At 41.6% G+C, this 19,219-nt stretch overlaps 1 protein-coding gene across 4 annotated transcripts in view; it reads left to right on the forward strand.

Annotated features, from left to right (window-relative positions):
- cacna2d3a (calcium channel, voltage-dependent, alpha 2/delta subunit 3a) overlaps positions 1-19,219 on the forward strand; it is a 129,379-nt gene that overhangs the window by 81,801 nt on the left and 28,359 nt on the right. For 3 of the 4 annotated variants that reach the window (XM_030423179.1, XM_030423182.1, XM_030423181.1), the window contains 14 exons: positions 1,247-1,264; positions 4,944-5,015; positions 5,373-5,453; positions 7,159-7,233; positions 8,598-8,681; positions 8,779-8,850; positions 9,578-9,639; positions 9,784-9,851; positions 11,785-11,830; positions 12,743-12,840; positions 12,960-13,053; positions 13,988-14,083; positions 14,247-14,368; positions 15,262-15,339. In XM_030423179.1, the coding sequence (XP_030279039.1) occupies positions 1,247-1,264; positions 4,944-5,015; positions 5,373-5,453; positions 7,159-7,233; positions 8,598-8,681; positions 8,779-8,850; positions 9,578-9,639; positions 9,784-9,851; positions 11,785-11,830; positions 12,743-12,840; positions 12,960-13,053; positions 13,988-14,083; positions 14,247-14,368; positions 15,262-15,339 (1,066 nt within the window). The remainder of the gene's footprint in view (positions 1-1,246; positions 1,265-4,943; positions 5,016-5,372; positions 5,454-7,158; positions 7,234-8,597; positions 8,682-8,778; positions 8,851-9,577; positions 9,640-9,783; positions 9,852-11,784; positions 11,831-12,742; positions 12,841-12,959; positions 13,054-13,987; positions 14,084-14,246; positions 14,369-15,261; positions 15,340-19,219) is intronic. The other variant, XM_030423180.1, reaches the window with a different exon arrangement.

Raw genomic sequence — 19,219 nt, forward strand, 5'->3', positions numbered from 1 at the left:
ACTTAGATAGAATAAAAATAGCTCCGTTATAAAACTGTCTGTGGATTATGGTTTCGTCGAAGAGACATTGCTTGTGAATTTTTAAAAATGTATTTTTTGGCCTTTGATGCAAAACACAAGCCAGATGCCATAATTCATTATAACTGAGAGAAGGCAGATATGGCCAATATCCAAACAATCTCCCTAATCAGACAATCGAGATGGATAAACTGCACTAGAGGTAAGAGGTAAAAATATGCATTTTGATATTGGGGTAAACTGTCCTTTTTAATCAATAATAATTAATAATTGTAAACCAATAATACACTTTGATCCTTCAAGTACATTTACATTTTTGGGACTAATTAATTAAATAACCCGAATGAGAATGATCGCAAAGAAATGTGTTTTGCCTTTGTATGTCACTGGATGTGTGAAAGTGTGTGTGAGCAGCAGATGGAACCATTAAGTCAATGTGCCTCCTGTGTGTGTTTGGGAGTTGTGTAGCGTGAGTAGAACATACTGGGGCACAGTGGTGAGTTAGTTTCTGATCTCTCAACCTCATAGCCTGGCCAGACACGTATTATGAAATGGCAGTGAACAGGGGCTTAGCACACTCAGATAATCACATGCATAGCTAAATCCCCCTGTACATGCTTTATAGTTCTCTCTGGTGCAGACAGTATCACAGCTAAAACACCAGAATAGGATCCTCTGCTGTCCCTAATACAAACACAATATACTATCGTATTCATACATACTTCTCTATTGTTAAAATTAATGTGTTTGGCTGTAAAGAGTAAACAGCCATTTTACCTCCATTGTTTCTGAATGGAGAATATGAGAGAGAGCTTAAAAAATGTAAGGAGACAAAGGCAATACATGCAGGAAATGGAATTTTTCTCTCTGAGATCTTTGTCATATCCCTCATTTTACCTTTTTATTTTGTTTTCCTCTGCTTATTTCGTTCTCTTTGCCCTCATTGTCCCCCGTCCATTTATCACAGTTAAAGTACATCCACCCAAGACTGACTCAACAGTAACAGCTTAAGTGTTGTTTCCTCTGCTGTGACCCTCCCAGCCATAAAGCTCTCCTCTCTTGACACAGTCGCTGTTTTAAAGTCAAAGTCAATGTCAGTGGATTTTTATGCGCCTACTGGTGCTGGCACTCCATTCAGTGGAAACTGCACCGAAAGGCTTTCTCACACATATCCGCAAACGTATTGACCCTTTCTCTCCTCCCCTCCTCCTTAATCTGTTCTCCTCAGCTCCCCCAAGCTCAAAAGGTAAAAAAAAAATAAAAATCTGGTGTGAGGTCATCGCTGTATTGTGCTGTGTTGAGTGCATTTCATGTGCATGTGAGTTGTGGTCTCTGGTCTACGCGATATGACGACATAGTCTGGGTGAACTAACCACCATACTGACCCATGGCATTTTCTTTTGTGTCAGTGTCGTGTGTCGCTCCTCAACCACCCGATTCCAGCCATGCATTGTGGTTGTCATAGGTTCAGTTGATCGCTCTCTTCTGCACGCCCTGTCAAGCACACGTCTTTGCACACGCTCACACTCATTGATCATTGGTGATGCTGTGTTGGCCGTGCTTCACCAGTATTTCCGGGGGGCTGGCAGTGGTGTGATCATGTGTGTAAATGTGAGGCTACGTTTTTTGCTCTTGTGCCTGTGTGATTTTGGTGTGAAAACAAAATTGCCTGTCTTATTTGTTTTGGGAGAATCCTCCAGAATATGCTGTTTTGTCTTCCTCTGGGTGAAAATCCAATAGCCTATAATGACTGGCGGGATGATCTGTTCTGGTGCCTTTTTTATCATTTTCAGTGTTTTGTTTTTCAGTGTTTTATGAATCATATGTGGGTTGAGATAAGCAGCTCTATAATCATAACAATGATGATGAAGGCTGTACAGCAGAGTACTCGGCCCCCCCGTCAGCATGAGCTGAGCACAGAGCAGTCCCATTAGACAGCTGGCAGACCATATGTCTGACATAGTACTGTTAGTGTGATAGACTCGAGCTTATTGACATCGAAGCGGCTCAGCAGAAAACCGAAATAGATATCACATTGTCAGACATGATAATTGGGATTAGCAAGGAATCTGCACTGCTTCTTCGCATGTAATCACCCCGGCACAGCTCAGGCCTGGGTGCTAGGAGCACACTCCCACAACAGTCCCCTGAAATTAAAACAGACAGTGGCAGAAAGGCCCACACTCACCCACCCTGCAATGTCTGATAGCGTCTGATAAGAAGTTAGGAAAACTCCTGGGATTGGCTCAGGGTTAAGTGATCAGCATCTGGTATTTATGTCTCAGGGCTGATGTGTATAATCTTTCCAGATGTACCCTTCATCCTATCTTTTTCTACTCCTCCTCCGTCCCTCTCAGTGCAACCCAGTAATCTTCCTAGCCTAGCACATCTCCCCTTTTTTTCCCTGCGTCTCCCTCTGCCTCCCCCCACCTGTACTCTCCCCTTCCTCCTACTCCCTTTTCTCCCTCCTATCCTTCGTCTCACCAGCTTCATCCATCATTCTCTGGCTCATTTGGCTTTGTTTCCCACTCTGTCGGATGAACTGACACTGGAGCTCAGGGATGGTGGGAGGGAGGTGGGGGTGAGAGGAATGTGTCGGGAAGGGTGTGGGGGTGTATTTGAGGACAAGTGTGGGGAGGTTGAGAGAAAGGATGTACAATATTTGAAGAGAAAGTATCTCAGTAAAAGTCAGGAAGAGGACGTGCACGTTTTGCACTGAAGACAGACAAATGGGAAAGCTGAGAGCAGCTGATTACCTTGTGATGACAAATTGAAGCAGGAAGCAGTTTAAAGTATTATGGCTGTTTAATAAAGGCCACTATTTAAAAGCAAAACTGTCAATATTAATTGAGATAAATGTGAGATTTTGTCCCAAAACACCTGTGCATAAAAAATGCGTGCTACGTACTGTGCCCTCCACTGGGTACGTCTGACACTCTGGCTCTCCCAGGAGCCCACAGGGGGCCCTGGCACCAGGGCTTACACACACCAACATCAATAAACCTGGTCTCCGCAGAAACAAGGGTCACCTCGTCCACCAGAACACAATTTGTCACGGCAACCTAGATTACGAGGTGTCCTTTGGGATACCAAGAAGGGGGCAGGGGTGTGTATCGGAGCCCTCTGAGGGGTGTAAGTGTGTGGGTATTTGTGTCAGTGGGGAGTGTGTTAGTGCCCAAAGAGGTTCTTTTTCATTCTTTGACCCATGGCAGGGGAAAGGACTTACACACCCTGTTTGCTCTGACTTGTTCAAACAAAGCGAGACAGTGATGATGCAGATTTGGCCGAAGTGTGCATTGAGTTCTGACCTTGCATTTGAGGTTGTAGGTTATGTACAATAAGCCAGATTCTAGATACAGAGCAGTCCCTCAGGGACTCCTGTTGGAGGACACTCATTTAGGGTTCAAGGAAGTGCCTCTCTCGTCTTCTGGGTTAGGATAATGAAGCATAGGTTTAAAGGTCTGTCCTCCTCTGGGAAGGGTGAGTGAGTTTCCTCCGTAGCCGTGCTGTTGGCTTTGAATCCAACAGATGCAGTTGCTGGCTGCCTTTCACCATGCAGCTCTTGTTATCTGGTTAATTACAGTATGTCTTGTCCCAGAGCAGCTGGGCAAGCTTGATTTTCACCAAATGCACATAAACTGAAAGTAAGATTAGTAGTGAAGTACAAAGAGTACACATCTGATGAGGCCGCTCAATAACATTTCATGGGGATCCACAATAAACGTCAGTCCATATGCTTGCAGACCGTTGATATATGATAGACCTGAGCTTGGGAATAGATTTTATATTTTTAGATGAGCCTTTGCCCATTTTCCCTGTCCTTTGATCGATCCAGTTCTCCAGCAAGCAAGGCTGTCCATTGTTACAGCAGCTGTACTTAGGTGTGCTTTGTTCTCTTTTTGATGTATAATACTGCGTCCTGGATTTGCTATTACCAGCTGTCTGAGCACAGGTCACCAATTCCCCTTTCCCCACTGTCTGAGGGAGACAGAATGGATCCTTGCAGTTTCCTGTCATTACCTATTATTACTGGAGGTAAAGGGGGGGGGTTGAGCGCTGCAGGAAGGAGAGTGAACAGGGGGCATGTAATGTTCAGTTAAGAGGATTGTTAAAATGGAGAAGTTCCATCAGAAAAAAATGGTGCTGCGATCTGATATTTAAGTCAGTCCAACAGAAAGATGCTCTTTCGGTCACTGCAGCAGAGCAGATCTTGTTCAACACACCATCTATCTTAACACAATTGTGGATGTTGTTCTGGGATTCATATTGCACTTAACGGGCCAATTACTTGAAAATGAACTGCGGGAGTGACTGACATTTAGACAGTTCCGACATTTCTGAGTGGACAAGGTCAGACCATGTTTTTTGCCGAGCACGAAGCCTTCCTCCAGTATCTTCATAACAGTGTCAAGCTTTCATCTCTAATGGATCATCGTGAGATACAGACAGCCGCCGGAAAGATAAATATCATAATTATTCCAGCAGTCTTTAGGGAGGGAAGATACCCAGATTCAAACTACAAGCACTGCCTTTGGATAAGCTTATTCTGCGAGAGATCAAAGCCGGGCTGTGATTGAACACATTTTAAGGCAAATAATAAACATGAATAAAACATGTCATTGAAGTTTTGTGGGTCCCACAAGAAGATAATATGACGAGGTCGGCTGCAGAATTCCTATCAGGTTCACCACTCAAGGAACGAGTGTTATGCAGCTAGAGATAATCACTCACTGGGCGTCACCAAGCAAGATGATTCATATAATGCTTGGGATGCCATGTAATGTGCTGTGCAGTTGCATTTCCTATGTATTATGTTTCATCATTAGCTTCCCTCTTCTCCTCCCCCCCACCCCCTCTGTCTCCCCTTTTCTTCCTCACCCTCTCAATTGCTCTCCTTCATTGTTCTTCTCTTGTGACTCACTCAGCTGGAGGATGGCCAAAGTCCGGTTCTAATGACCACAGTCGCCATGCCAGTGTTCAGTACCAAGAACGAGACTGTAAGTTCAAACGGAGTGCCATAGCACATTCACTGTCACTGTTATTATGTTTCCCTAATTAGTTTTTCTTTTATCCCCAAAAATTGCAGTGGGATTGAAAAACTGTGCAATAACTCATTGCATAAATCAAAAGCATTTCTGACAATAGGCACAAATTGGGAAATAATGTTTGATTATGTTTTGTATTTGACAGACAGTAATGTCAATTTGATTGCAGTCTAAATTAGAAAACAGTTAAGCATCACTAATTGAATTTACTATATAATAGACAGATTTAAAAAAATCTGTGAGAGACAATGTTATGTAAATAACCTTTAAAATCTAACTTCATAACATTTATTATGTGTGTGTTTCCAGAGAAACCGTGGCATTCTACTTGGCGTGGTTGGGACGGACGTGCCTGTTTCTGAGCTGCTGAAGACGATCCCCAAATATAAGGTACCACTCACAACATTATTTGGTGTTCAAGAGTGATTGGTCTAATTCCCTAACATAATTGCATCTAGAAGAAAACTGGTTGAATGGCGGTAAATGTTGTGGGCTACCGTCCTACCATCAGCTCTCCGTGATCAGCCACCCCATGTGGTGTCAGCAGGCAGTTGTCGTTCAAGTTTATTTTTGTTGGTGGTGGCTGAGCACCGAGAACTAAACAAAGCCAGAGGTCATGGGTTTACCGTTTTCATGGCCAAAAGAACAACAGTTGCTCTCTTGTCAAGTCTCTGATGGTTGTTCCCAATGGATAAGTGCCGAACTCTGCACTGGACGCTGTTACCCAGAAGCCTTATCACCAGTGTTGGGCAGTAATGCATTACCTAGTTACCAGTTACTGTAATATTATTACGTACCCCGGTAACGAGTAGTGGAAGGGGTGACAGTTTTCAAATCAGTAATTGTATTACAATTATTAGATTAAGTGATACTGCATTACTGCGTTGCCAGAGCGTGATTTTTTCTTCGTCTTAGGTAGGGTGTCCTACGATGACGTGTACGTGCGGCAGGTCAGGACAGGTCCTGTTGCCTACTAGCTAAAAAGCTGAATGACGGATGGAGGATGGAGGGAGGGCGATATACTTTTAACTACTGGAATTATTATTTTGAGTTCCTCTCAGTCAAAGATTCAAAGATTATTGTTGTCCATTGCAAACCTTGTTCAAGTGGTAAGATACAACATGTTTGATACATTTCTGGAGCATCTCATACAGCAGGACAGCAATGGGAAACTTGCCGAACACGGTTGTGGAGAGACGTTCAGTGGATAAGCAGAAAAAGGCTTGTTGCTGGGTGTATTGTTGAAGAGATGATAGTTATGTAAAAGTCATGTAGTAATATAACCAGTAATGTAGCTCATTACTTTTAATAACATGTAATAAGTGAAGTAATATTATTACTTTTCAATTAAGTAACAAGTTAAAAGTAATGTATTACATTTCTCAAGTAAACTTGACCACAACTGCTTATCATATCCGAGCCAATGGGTTGATTGATAAGCTCCACCATCTACAAGCCAGCCAAACCCGAGAAGGAAGTAATAACATGACAGTTGAAGATCACACTGCTCAACCAAACATTAGTTACTCCTACAAACAAGTATAGGTCTCAATGGCTGTAAAAGACACACCTTTTAGAAACACAACAAGACTTGGATATCTTCACAAAGGGTTTAAAGGACTTTTTCCAAACTTATAGCTGCACATATGACAGTCCACCTCCTCAGTGCAGTAATTAAATGCCTGTAGTGGATGAGTCAGAGTTTTCATGGAAGTTTTGACACTGATTATTCATGGCTCCTTCTTTAAGTCCAATTATAACAGGAAAATTATACACTTTATGTATACTAATGCCATCTGATAGTATCCCCCATCACAGTTAATTTCTTTTACTCCTTTATTTGAAGCGTGGTTGCGTGTAAAGTAAGGTTTTGACATTTTAAAGTATGTGATTTGTCCAAGACCAATGACACCGTCCTCTTGTTTTGTGCAGTTCTGTGAGGTTTTTTAGAACAAAGACGAACATTCTGCCAGTTACAAAGAGCTTGATTAGCACAGATTTACAATTAGGTACCGATGTTTTCAAGCATCAACTCAATGTGTGTGTGTGTGTGTGTGTGTGTGTGTGTGTGTGTGTGTCTCTGTGTGTGTCCTAGCTGGGCATTCACGGCTACGCCTTCGCAATCACCAACAACGGCTACATCCTCACCCATCCAGATCTACGGCCACTCGTGAGTATTACCTCCAGCACCATTCAAATAAACCCTTATTATCATAACAATCCCTTTTCGGGAGCGGAGATTGAAGTTCAAATGTATTAATTTATTTTGTACACGCGACTGAGGAATACTAACTCATGAGTTCATGTCAAGTCAATTACTGATTCCGTTGTTACATTGAGATGTCGATTGACGTGGAAAATTGGTGTGTAGTGGGTGTGGGTGCTCCGTGTGCCTTGCAGCGTACGTGTGTTGGCTGCGCGGCGGTATGTAGATGAGGAGAGTGTGTTCCAGGCCTCCGCTGTGCTGTGAATAGACAGAGATACAGCTTCTGAATGGCTGTGATTAACTCCATTGTACTCACTCACTCCTCTCACAAGAGGATGAGGGGAGAGAGTGTGGCGAGAGAGCGGGTGGGAGACGGAGGAGAGCGAGAAACCTGCTTTAACGTGAGAATAGGCGCAGGGTAACAAAGCGGGGTGCAACAGCGGGTGAAAATGGAGGGATGAGAGCGGAGCAGACGTGGAAGAGGAGAGTTAGCAGACAGTGAGACAGACAGACAGATGGTTTGATAGCGGCCTAATTAAAGATGTTAATGAACACTGTTTAACAACTAATGAGGGGTGTCCTCAGTGACGGATGAATGGGGCACAAGTACACCCGTACATTACACACATAAACATATAGTATTCACATTAAGAAGCTCAATACTCTGGCCACTGCTATCTTTTTATAATGTCAGTATCAAACAGGCTCGGACAGGTAGACAGCGAGGAACATGGCGGGCGATTAAAGGACTAGTTTGACACTTCAGGGAATACACTTCATTTCATTCATGTTGAGAATATTACATCATATGTGTCCATTCAGTGTAAAGCTACCACCAAGATACGCTTAGCCTAGCGTAGCCCTGCTTGCCTACTAACCTCACAGTGATGAAAAGAAATATTTACAGCACTTGACTTCCTGTGAAACCACAATCTTCCTGTTTGTGTACAAATGTAATGTTTTCAAGGGGCCAGTAGGTAGAGGGACAGAGACAATTTGGGATTTGAGATTTTCACCGGCATTTATTAATAAATGAAAGTGCTTCTCCAAAAACTGTCCACAAATTTAACACCCCTTCTCTCGCTGAGTGAAGATTCATAACAATAACTTCTTTTTAAATGTTATTTTGATGGATTAACATGGATGTCCATGGCAGTGTACACCAGGCATAAATGATATCAAAGGTGTTATTTTGCATTAACTGTTAAATTATGTGCAGCCCTATTACAGAGCAGTATACGCTTTGTATTATTATATTATATATTATATTTTTTCTCAGTGTTTCTTTCTGTGCATGCATGTGTGTTTGCATGGGCCCACATATCCAGTATGGAGATGGCAAGAAGCGCAGGAAGCCAAACTACAGCAGTGTGGATCTGTCCGAGGTGGAATGGGAGGATAAGGATGACACGGTGAGACTCTTGTTGTAAATTTACACAAAGCATCATCACAGCACCCCTCGCAATAGAAATGTAATGTCTAAGTTTACCATGTGCTTTGTGCTGTTAGCTGAGAAATGCCATGGTCAACAGGAAGACAGGGACCTTCTCCATTGAGGTGAAGAAGAGTGTTGACAAAGGGGTGAGCAATCCAAAATCCAGAATGTGCACGAATACACACAAACAAGCACTTTTCCGATGGTCCCCAAGGGTGTGCCAGGGAAAATACTCAGCAGGGAGAATCTACTCTGCCATGGGGTTGTTACACTTGGCACAGTGATGTACAGGATTCACTTGGGGATTTTATTCTCAGATTTTGTTTGCTCTGCATGCACGAGTGTGTGTCTGTCTGTGTGTGTGAGCCCCTTATCTCCACCAAGCACATGTTGCTGAATAGGGGAGAGACAGCAGCCCAATGATTCTCTTTTACTGCTTGCCTATCTGCGAGAGAGAGAGAGAGAGAGAGAGAGAGAGAGAGTGAAAGATGGAGAGAGAGAGAGAGAGAGAGTGTGAGGCATTCAGGTGTGTGTCTGTGTGTGTGTGCGTACTTTGCATTTTCAAAGCTTAGTAAAGAGCATTATATATTAGCCTGAATATTAAGCTTTCAATATGTAAATACAAATCTGCACCAATATACACATCAATTTTTACACACACATGCATATTCACAAACCTTATCAAAAAAAACAAAACATAAAAACTTCTGTCTGCAGAGTAACAGGTCATGTTGCAGGCTGCCAACTACAGCATGTTCTCTCTGCACCACTAGATGGAGCTATACTGCAGGGAATCACATCAGATAGCGTGCATCACTCTGCTTGCTGTTTACTGTGGCATATAATGGAATGTATTGATTTCTTTTATTTCAGAAACGTGTGCTGGTGTTGCATAATGATTACTACTACACAGACATCAAGGGGACTCCTTTCAGGTAAGAGAATCTCCAGACGTTTCTGCGAGCAGTGGATAGTTGGAAGTTTGGATTAACTGAAGCGTCAGTTTTCCCAGTTTTCATTGCAGAGCAAAGAATGGTTGGAGTTGTCATTTTTAGGAAATATCTCTTTCTTATATTTAGCCTCGGGGTAGCTCTTTCCAGAGGCCACGGAAAGTTTTTCTTCAGAGGGAATGTCACAGTGGAGGAAGGTAGGACATACACCCTTATTCGTTCTTACTTGTTTACTTACTTTTACTCTTTCATTGTCTTGGTGCGTCTGTTTCTCACTCAGCTGGAACATACTACCCTGCTATAGTGGTGGTTGTCTGGAGATAATTCACGAAGGAAAAAATCTGAAATTACAAATATCACACTGTAGATATAATGCTAAATAATGCACAGGATATATTATATTTTGCCATTACAACTTAAGGTCCTGGTATGAGAAACATAATGTACTTGTTTGTTTGTACTGCATTTGGTAAGTGAATATAAATGTTTGATGGGTTGAATTTATACTTTGCCATTTTTTAGTATAAGTAGCTCTATAGTTTATTGCCAATGATTGCAGTCATCAATCAATTCATTTATTATTAATTGCGCCAGCCTGGCATGTCTTTGACATGTTAATAGTGTTGAATATTTGAATCCATTACCATGTTTCATTTTTCATTTGGATTAATAACGTTTTTCTAGTGAATGTTTGAAATGAAGAACATGGAATGCAGAATTCCTTTGAAGCAGGTGTAAAACATACGTCAGGTCACTATAGCTTAGTTGAGCATTTTCATGAAATAGATGAAGCCATGCTAAAATCACTAAAAGATTACTAGTAAAAGTTTTTTACTAGTATTTAACATTTCAGATCGTTAAATTTTATAGGATTGTTATTACCAGTGGCGGAAAGAGCACTGAAAATCTATACTCAAGAAGCGGTACAATTACATTATTTAAATATATCTCGATTGTAAGTAAAACAGCTTGTGTTAAGATAATACTTGAGTAAAGTAAAAAGTATTCTTCTCAAAATGCTACTCATAGTAGTGGGTTTTTAACTGTTGATGTTTAATACGTTATCAATTGCAGGCATTCAGTCAGAAAGGGTTTCTGTTTCTCTAAATCTTCAGTCTGAGTGACTCCCAACTCCTGTTCTGTTCTGCTCAGCGGTCGTGGGCACCTCTCCAAACGTGGGGCTTCTGCAGAGTTTTGTGTTTTTTTTGTCGGCATGTCAGGGTTTTTTATTTGCCCGTTTGTGATCACAGACAGCATGAATAGAATTAAAAACTAGAAGAAATACTCATAGAAGTACAAGTACCCCCTCGAAAAGTTATTTGAGTAGCTATAATAAGTTACATCCAACCCTGGTTATTACAGATGGATTAAAATGTAAGCAGGATTTCAATGTCGTCGCTAGCTTAGTAAGTTAAGGTGAAGGTAACTTTATCTGCTTTATATACTGCTGATCAAATAGGGTAATTTGTATGGTGTAAATCTGTAAAGAGTATAATATATAAGTACAAAGTAGAAGAAAAGTACCACAAAACAATTTTTTGTTACTTTCAATCCTGTCTTTTCTTTCTCCCATTTGTCTCTCTCTCTCTCTCTCTCTCTCTCTTTCTCTCTCTTTCTCTCTCTCTCTCGCACACACACACACACAAACATACATACCACTCATTAGTAATGCAGTGATAATGAACTTGAAAGCCACAATTGGACAGGAAGTTAAATGTTTCTTTACCGGCTCCTTAGGTGTGTTGTCCATGTCTTGACAGTGCGTATGTCTGCCTCTGTCTATGTGTGCCTCTGTGTGTCTCTTTTCACGTCCAGCCTCATGCATGTTAATATTCATGTGGTGCTGGTGGTGGTGGAGGAGCCGGTGTGTGTGTGTGTGTGTGTCTGTGTGTGTCTGTGTCTGTGTTTCTCTAAACATGTCTATCATGCGGAGCCCTCTGAGCATGACTTGGCTCTTCCTGATCTAATCAGACCTGTCACATCCATTCAAAAAACACATTTTTCACCCCTGGTGTGTGTGTTTAAGAGTGTGTGCATTTGAGGTGTAGATGCCTACCCCTATTATTATGAGTTCATATTGAGTGCTTTTGCTGATTTGGTTTGAGATAAATGCTTCTTATTTTGTTGCAGGGCTTCATGACTTGGAGCATCCCGATGTTGCGCTGGCAGACGAATGGTAAGATCGACACTGCAGTATGTTTCTGTTCTGACAATGTCATCATCATTCCTTAATTACCTGACGTTGTGATTGAACTATATCCAACGTAACTCCCAAATTATAAAAATCAAAGAAATCTGGAGTCTGACTACAATACAACATTTATACAATAGCTTTGGGATCTGCATGACTTTTGACTTGATGCTTTGTGTCACTCGATGACTTGTGGTCACCACGATTGGGAACCAACATCTAAACAAATTATAGTAAATGCTTTTCAAACTAATGCTTCTAAATGGGAAAGACATATTTGTTTTACTTCACATTTTATTCAGCATAAATGCCTTGTAATGCAAAAGTAACTGAAATCAAGTGGATTGTATGGAAGAGCTTTAGTTGAGGTTAGAATCAAAGGCAGATAATGACCTAGTGCGGCTTGGTCCACATTTTTTTGTCTGAACCCGACCAAGTCTAAAAGAGCAGTAACCGCGTCCGACCCAAACTCGGCAGGCAGTTTTTTTTTTTTTTACATCCGAACCTAACCTGAGCCCAGTGCAGATAATGTAAGTTGAAGCATTGAGTTCGTGTTACCCTGCCTGTCACGTAGAGTTCTACATGAATATTTCCCATGTGGAAAGTAACATAACATTGCCCCTGTGTTGCTTTCAAAATTACATGTAAATAGCAGTTATCATTTAATATCCCCTACCACTTATTTTTACACTCTATTTATTTATTGTTACACTGCATTTTCCGCAAAAGAACTTGAAAGCATCATGTCAATTTAATGACTATGGGTCCTGGCAGGTTCTTGTCCATATCCATGCTCTATTATCATCTAAAAACCGAGTTGGTACCTATTATGACTGTGTTGTACGCTATTAAAAGATGTAACCAATGTCCGTATCACCCTTCCTTGTCATATTGCAGGACATACTGCAACACAGACGAGCACCCAGAGCACCGCTACCTGTCCCAGATAGAGGCAATCAAACTCTACCTCAGTGGACACGAACCTCACCTACAGTGTAAGTAACAAACTCTTTTACAACCCAACATTCCTCTCTCATAGAATTAAATAAAGATCATGGTCAGGGGCCAGTGCCTGTGGCTGATTCATGCTAAAAATATATATATATATTGTTAGGTGACAAGGAGCTGATTCAGGAGGTTCTCTTTGACGCAGTGGTGACTGCCCCTTTGGAGGCGTACTGGACGAGCCTTGTGCTCAATAAGTCTGAGTGAGTCACTTGCTTTTCTTTTTTTCATTCTCTGAGTGAAACATGTTTCTTTATATATATATGTACATATAGTCGCAACACAAACTGAATCCTGTAGTCAAAGGCGAATTTTACAATGTGAAATGGTTGTGATGATACTGCAGATAAAATATAGGAATTACTTTCACAGAAAATCAAGAATGTAAGGCTCTTGTTAAAGCTTTTGGTTCGGTTTTAATGTTGTTATTTTTAACCCAGCCCTATATTCAAATGTTTCATTATTTATGCTTGCCAAAAGTTTTGGAAATCGGTCCAGTAGATCGCCTCAGCTGGCAGCCAGGACATGCCTGCAATGGCTGCAATGTATTTCTTTGGGGCAACTCCCCCTGTCAAAGTTACATCCACCAAAAGTGATTGTTTTTGCCACTTACAGGCTGAGGTTGTTATTCTGACTGTGTGACTGACAACATTACGGATAGCCATACGGCCAATATGGATAAATTTTTGCTGGCAGGTCCTCAAGGTAAACTCCTAACTCCTCTGTCCAACTCTGACTAGCGTATCCACCGTACTCCAACAGCAGATATTTCAGAGCAAGACTTCTTCTTTAGCGAGACTTGTGCTCCCGCTTTCAAAAAGAATCTTCTATTTTATTGTCATACATTGATAACAAGAACCTCAGCCTGTCAGTGACAAAAACAAGCACTTTCCGTGGACATACTGTTGACTGTCGGAGTTACCCCAAAGGATTGCATTGCAGCCGTTGCAGGTATGTCGCGGCTGCCAGCTGAGGCGATCCACTGGAGCGACCCTGAAACCTTTGGTTAGTATGAATCATTCACATACCAAATCGTGTATGCATAAGGCCCAAGTTTATACCATAATTCCCATTTAATGATGAACACACGGCTGTGCAGAAATGCAGGTTACCGTCTATATCTGTCATACTACACAGGAACTCTGACAAAGGGGTGGAGATAGCCTACCTGGGCACACGAACAGGCCTGTCCAGAATTAATCTGTTTGTGGTGCCTGACGAGCTCACAAACCAGTAAGTATGCCGTGTGTATGTATTCAATGTATAAGCTCAGAAGTATGTGTGTGTGTGTGTGTGTGTTGATCGTCTCTTCACGTGTGATTCAAATGAGTCCCTATTATGATTTATGTTTGCGTCCTCTGTATCATCGTCTCGTCTGTGTCCTGTCTGCTTCAAGAGACTTCCTGACAGCTGAAGACAAAGAGGGGGTGTTCAACGCCGATCACTTTCCTCTGTGGTACAAGAGAGCAGCAGAGCAGGTTCCTGGCACCTTTGTCTACTCTCTGCCTTTCAACTCAGGTTAGTTGTGATCTCAGTTTTCAAAAGTTAATGAATAAATTCTCCCCGGAATGTCACGTTTTTAGGGATAAGTCTGTTATTGCTTACATTGGCTATTACTAGTGTAATATAATGAAAGGGACCAATTATTGTGTGGAAGTTTACCGAGAATGAAGCGGGCAAGAGTTCCAATTAGGTAAATCACATTTTGTCAAATCCAGAAATAAAACTGTATACTCGCTTCAAATTTCTTCCACCCCCTCTTTTCCTCTTTCACCCATATTTGGTCGTATTCTCTCGCCATGCATCTCTACCTCCCCTTCCTCTCTTATTAATTCTGGGCTGTGTTCTTGTGGACAGGACTGATTGCTGTGGGTTGAAATAAGATATGTTAGGAAGAGGTTCAGCCCTTTCCATAGTGACTTGGCCAGAACACACACACATACACAAACAGACAGAAACACACACACACCACACACAAACAGACAGAAACACACACGCACGCACGCACGCACGCACACACGCACGCACGCACGCACACACAGGCACCTCAATCCTGTGCAGTTTAACAATGTCTCTAAAAAATGGTTTCCCCTCCAAAGGGAGGATGTGTTCTCATCTGTCCTTAGCCTCAGGCTTTCCATTAGTGCCAGCTAATACAAGTGATCTGAAAGCCTCTTATTTACTCACCGGACTTGCCTTGGATCCACTCTTCCTCTCAGGACTGTGGCAGTTAGCTTTAGCCATGTAATAATACTGGTACTGTGGTATTTATGTTCAGTGTTTCTCTCTCCAGTCACCCTGTGGTCTGTTAGAACTAATATGAGGAACTGTGATATGACTCTAATGTGAACTCTAATATGTGTGTGCCTGTGCGTGCTGTGTTTGTGTGTGCTTTTATGTGTGTGGCTTAGGATCAGAAAACAAGAGCGTTGTATTGGCCAGCACTGCCATTCAGCTTCTGGATGAGAGGAAATCACCCATAGCTGCGGGTAAGCGGGGGGCTCAAGTAGCTCTTTCTTTCTCACACACTTTTACATCGACAGTGGCTGTGATACTGTCTTCCATACACTGCTGTAAGACTTTGTTTTTCTGGTCGACACTTGTCTACCCCTACTTATTTCCCTATTTTTGAGATGAAACACTCGCTGCCAACATGTACTGACTGTTTAGGCGAGAGAGCAACACAGCACAGCGCTCACATCCATGAGTATTTATGCCTAAATGTATTAATAGAACTCAGTTTCATAAACGCCTTTTTGTTCGTTTGCCTCCGTGTTTATTTAAGGCATATTGTGGTCTAGAGGATTTCATTGTGGCCGGCCTCGTCTCACGTCCTGGTGAGTCAGAAGCCCCAAACTGTCACGCCCTTACAATGCAACTTGGTGCAATCAGCAAGTTGATGGGATAAAGAACAGCCCATGTTCTGTTAGACATCAGCGTGGTTACAGAGGAAAGGAACTGCAGATTAAGTGGAAGAAATGGGTAAAAAGGGAGAGGATGCAGAGGATGCAGTTAGGCAGATATAGACATATGGTTTTACAGTACCTAGGGTTTTATCTTCAGGGGAGTTATATGTAATCATTCATCAACACTAGCAAGGCCCCAGGGTGCGACTATTCTGGTCCCGTAGCATATATGCTGACACATAACTACGACTAAACATTTTCATTGGTATTACAAGTGTACCCAATATTCAATAGGTCATAATTAGATATGTATAAAGATATATTTTTGCCGTTTGCCTTTAGCCTGTAAACATTTTTTTTTTATGATTTTGTCCACATATGGCAAGATTTTATATACATCTTGCGTGCAGTCCATGTCTATATCTGTACATGTGTGAGACCGCACCCTGTACTGCTCCTTAATTCCTTGCCTGTAAACAAGAGAAATTGTTCGACATCACAACCTATAAATATAGTTCTCGTTATTTTTAACAAAACATAAAATAGTGGCTTCATTTTTAATTGCTCCAATCAGCAACTGGCCCAACAAGATCAAACCCATATCACGGCTACTAAATGACTAAAATGTAATGTCAGTTTGTATATAATGCCTTTTTTGTTTTGTTTTTATTCCAAGCTACTTGTATTTTAGTCAAACATATTTCTCACATTGGTCTTTGTATGTTATTTTGATATATTTCATTGGCCAGTATTTATAAGTTGCAACAGGTACTTTTGTTTGAAGGGAGTTAACATAAAGCAAATTGGAAGCACCTTGTTTGCAAAAATTAGATTCCTTGATTCCTTATTATAGATTCAGACACATTGAGCAAAATGTGAACACACGAAGTTGCTAAAATATGCAGAGAGGTGTTTCTGGCTCAGTGCTTTCCCTCAGGCAGCTCTGGTGGTGCCTTCAACTTTCTTTATGTTTATTCTCTGCAGGCCTTTTGGAACTCCCGTTTTACATTAGTAGCTTTAACGATCACATTGTACAGATGTCTATTTCTATCCTAACAGTATGTGGAGTATTGTAATCCTTTCCACTGTCTATCATGAATGTGACAGGGACTAATGTGGAGCACAGCTTTTGCCTCATATTAAAAACTTTGATGATTATCTACGTAAGGACTCCTGTCAACAAATGAGGGCCACTATTGGCAGTAGAGGAATCACAGAAAAAGACCTGGAAAGAGGAGAGAGGGGGAAAAAAAACAAAGACAGGAGAAAGAGAAACATCTTTTGGAAATGCAGTGGTAAAATAAGAGAAGAAATAAAAGGGCAGAGAAAGAGAAAATTATTTCACGGTGCCTGAATGCGTTGACATGAAAGCAGTGCATTGTGGGTAGTCTTGGCCCGGGGGAAACCACTGGAGCAGAAGGACAGAAATAAGAGAGTCTGTGCGGTGCCACAGCACACATGCACACAGAGTGTGCATCAGATTTGTAGCAGAGCGGTACACGAGCAGCCCACAGTTTACACCAGCCCACAGAATTACTTGACCCTGATGACTTGATCTCTATTGTTTTAAGATGGTATCATTCTCTCAAATCCTGTTAAGCAGCAATCCAAATGACTAATCAGTAACAAGGTCTCATGAATACCCTATTGTTTCATCGGATTCTGATATGCGGTGATGACGATCTTTCTTGTCAGATCGGGGGATGTCTGTAAGGATGATTTTATATAAGAGAGTCAGATGGGAGGAGAGATGTAGGCTAGAATGCAAATTTAGCGTGGGCCAGTTAGGGCCAGTTTTCACTGCCCTGCGCTCCACTGAGCTGTAGACTTGTGAATACGCTAATACACTAACTTAACAGGACAGGCTGATGACATCACACACCACGAGCCCTGCAGACATCGCTTGAGTCACAATGTTACGGTGTTCGTACATACACACGTGTGTGTGTGTCAGCATGGCTCTGTGTGTGTGTGTGTGTGTGCACGGCAGTGGTTGTGGTCACATCCTGAGCCACGTGCAGCGAGTCTGCTGCTGTAATATAAAGAGCCATAAAACTCAGGTCAAGCATTAAAGGCATCTGTGTACATTCATGTGCCTCCACACTACACTGAGTGAGCAAGTAATCACTGCTACGCACAAATTATCAGTATTTGCATAGTAATGATGGAGGCTTGTGTTGTGCACAGCAAGCTACATTTGAAATATAATCTAAAAACATTGCATGAATATCTTCTCTGTGACATTTTAAGTATATTAGAATTTAAAGAGAAGGAAATCTGATTCACCAATGACCTGATCTTGTGTTATATAATACTCTAGCATTCCAGTGATGAACTCCATGAGGTTAAGAAAAAGGAGGTTGTGCAATATCCTCAAGGGAAAAATAATGTTGTAGATGCAAACATATCTTCAAATGTATATATTACTATATTACTTAAAGATTAAAATAATATCAAGTAATATTTTCATAGAAATATGTGTTTCTATCACCACTTTCTCCTGTCATGTTATCTGGCATAATGATACAATGGAAGCTTCCTGTGGTACTTTGGACAGAAAGCTGCAGGGCTGCAGAATTTATGGAAATATACTCAAAATGCCAATATAGCCAAGTGCATTAACCAAATTGCAGAAGCTGACTTTTTTGATATGGTCAATAATGTGACAAAACAGCATTACGGTGTTATATACTAATACTGTAGTTCTGCAGGGATGCCCTGGTCTGATATTGCTGTGCCAGTGTTGTTCCTTCAACATCATAATTAAAGGACATATTCCTTATGTGACAATATTTTTATGTGGAGAACTTATTTGAAAACATGTGAACTGACAAATAAAACAACATTTGTTATTGTTATTGTTTTGTTTATATTCGTGTAAGAATTTTGACAGTTGGCTCCAGTTCCTAACAAGGTCTGGCTATCGATACCATCATGTGGTATCTGTGTTTTGTCAGCATCCAGAGTCTAGATAAACAACATGCCCTGTAAAAACAACATGGACTTAGCAAATAAACTGACAGTTAGCAATGTTATCTAGTGTTAGCAATGTTAACGTTGCTAGCCAGCATTAGAAGTAGCCGTTTTTAGACAGGGCACCAAGCCGCCAATTTGCCCGTCCTTTTGGCGGCTCGGTCCACGGTTTTAGACAGAGAGCGGCAAATTGGGGGTCTGTTTTGGTCCGCCGGTTTTCCGCCTCGGAGGGTACACTTATTTCCGCCATGCCGGAAATGTGCCAGCCTCTGCGTGAGGTGGGTGGAAGTGTCAATGACCTGCACTGTTGTGCGACCCACAGCCGGGGAGTTTTAAAACCAAGAAACAGCTGATCACAGCAGTCAGTCCATCATGTCATCCGTGGACATTAAGATGAACAACTGGACAGCCGCTGAGATCCAGGAGATGCTAGCATCTCCTCGGTCTCTGTAGCTGTTTTGAAGACAAATTCTATGTCACTGTTCACAGC

Source organism: Sparus aurata, chromosome 7 (assembly GCF_900880675.1).
Source record: "Sparus aurata chromosome 7, fSpaAur1.1, whole genome shotgun sequence".
Lineage (NCBI taxonomy): Eukaryota > Metazoa > Chordata > Actinopteri > Spariformes > Sparidae > Sparus > Sparus aurata.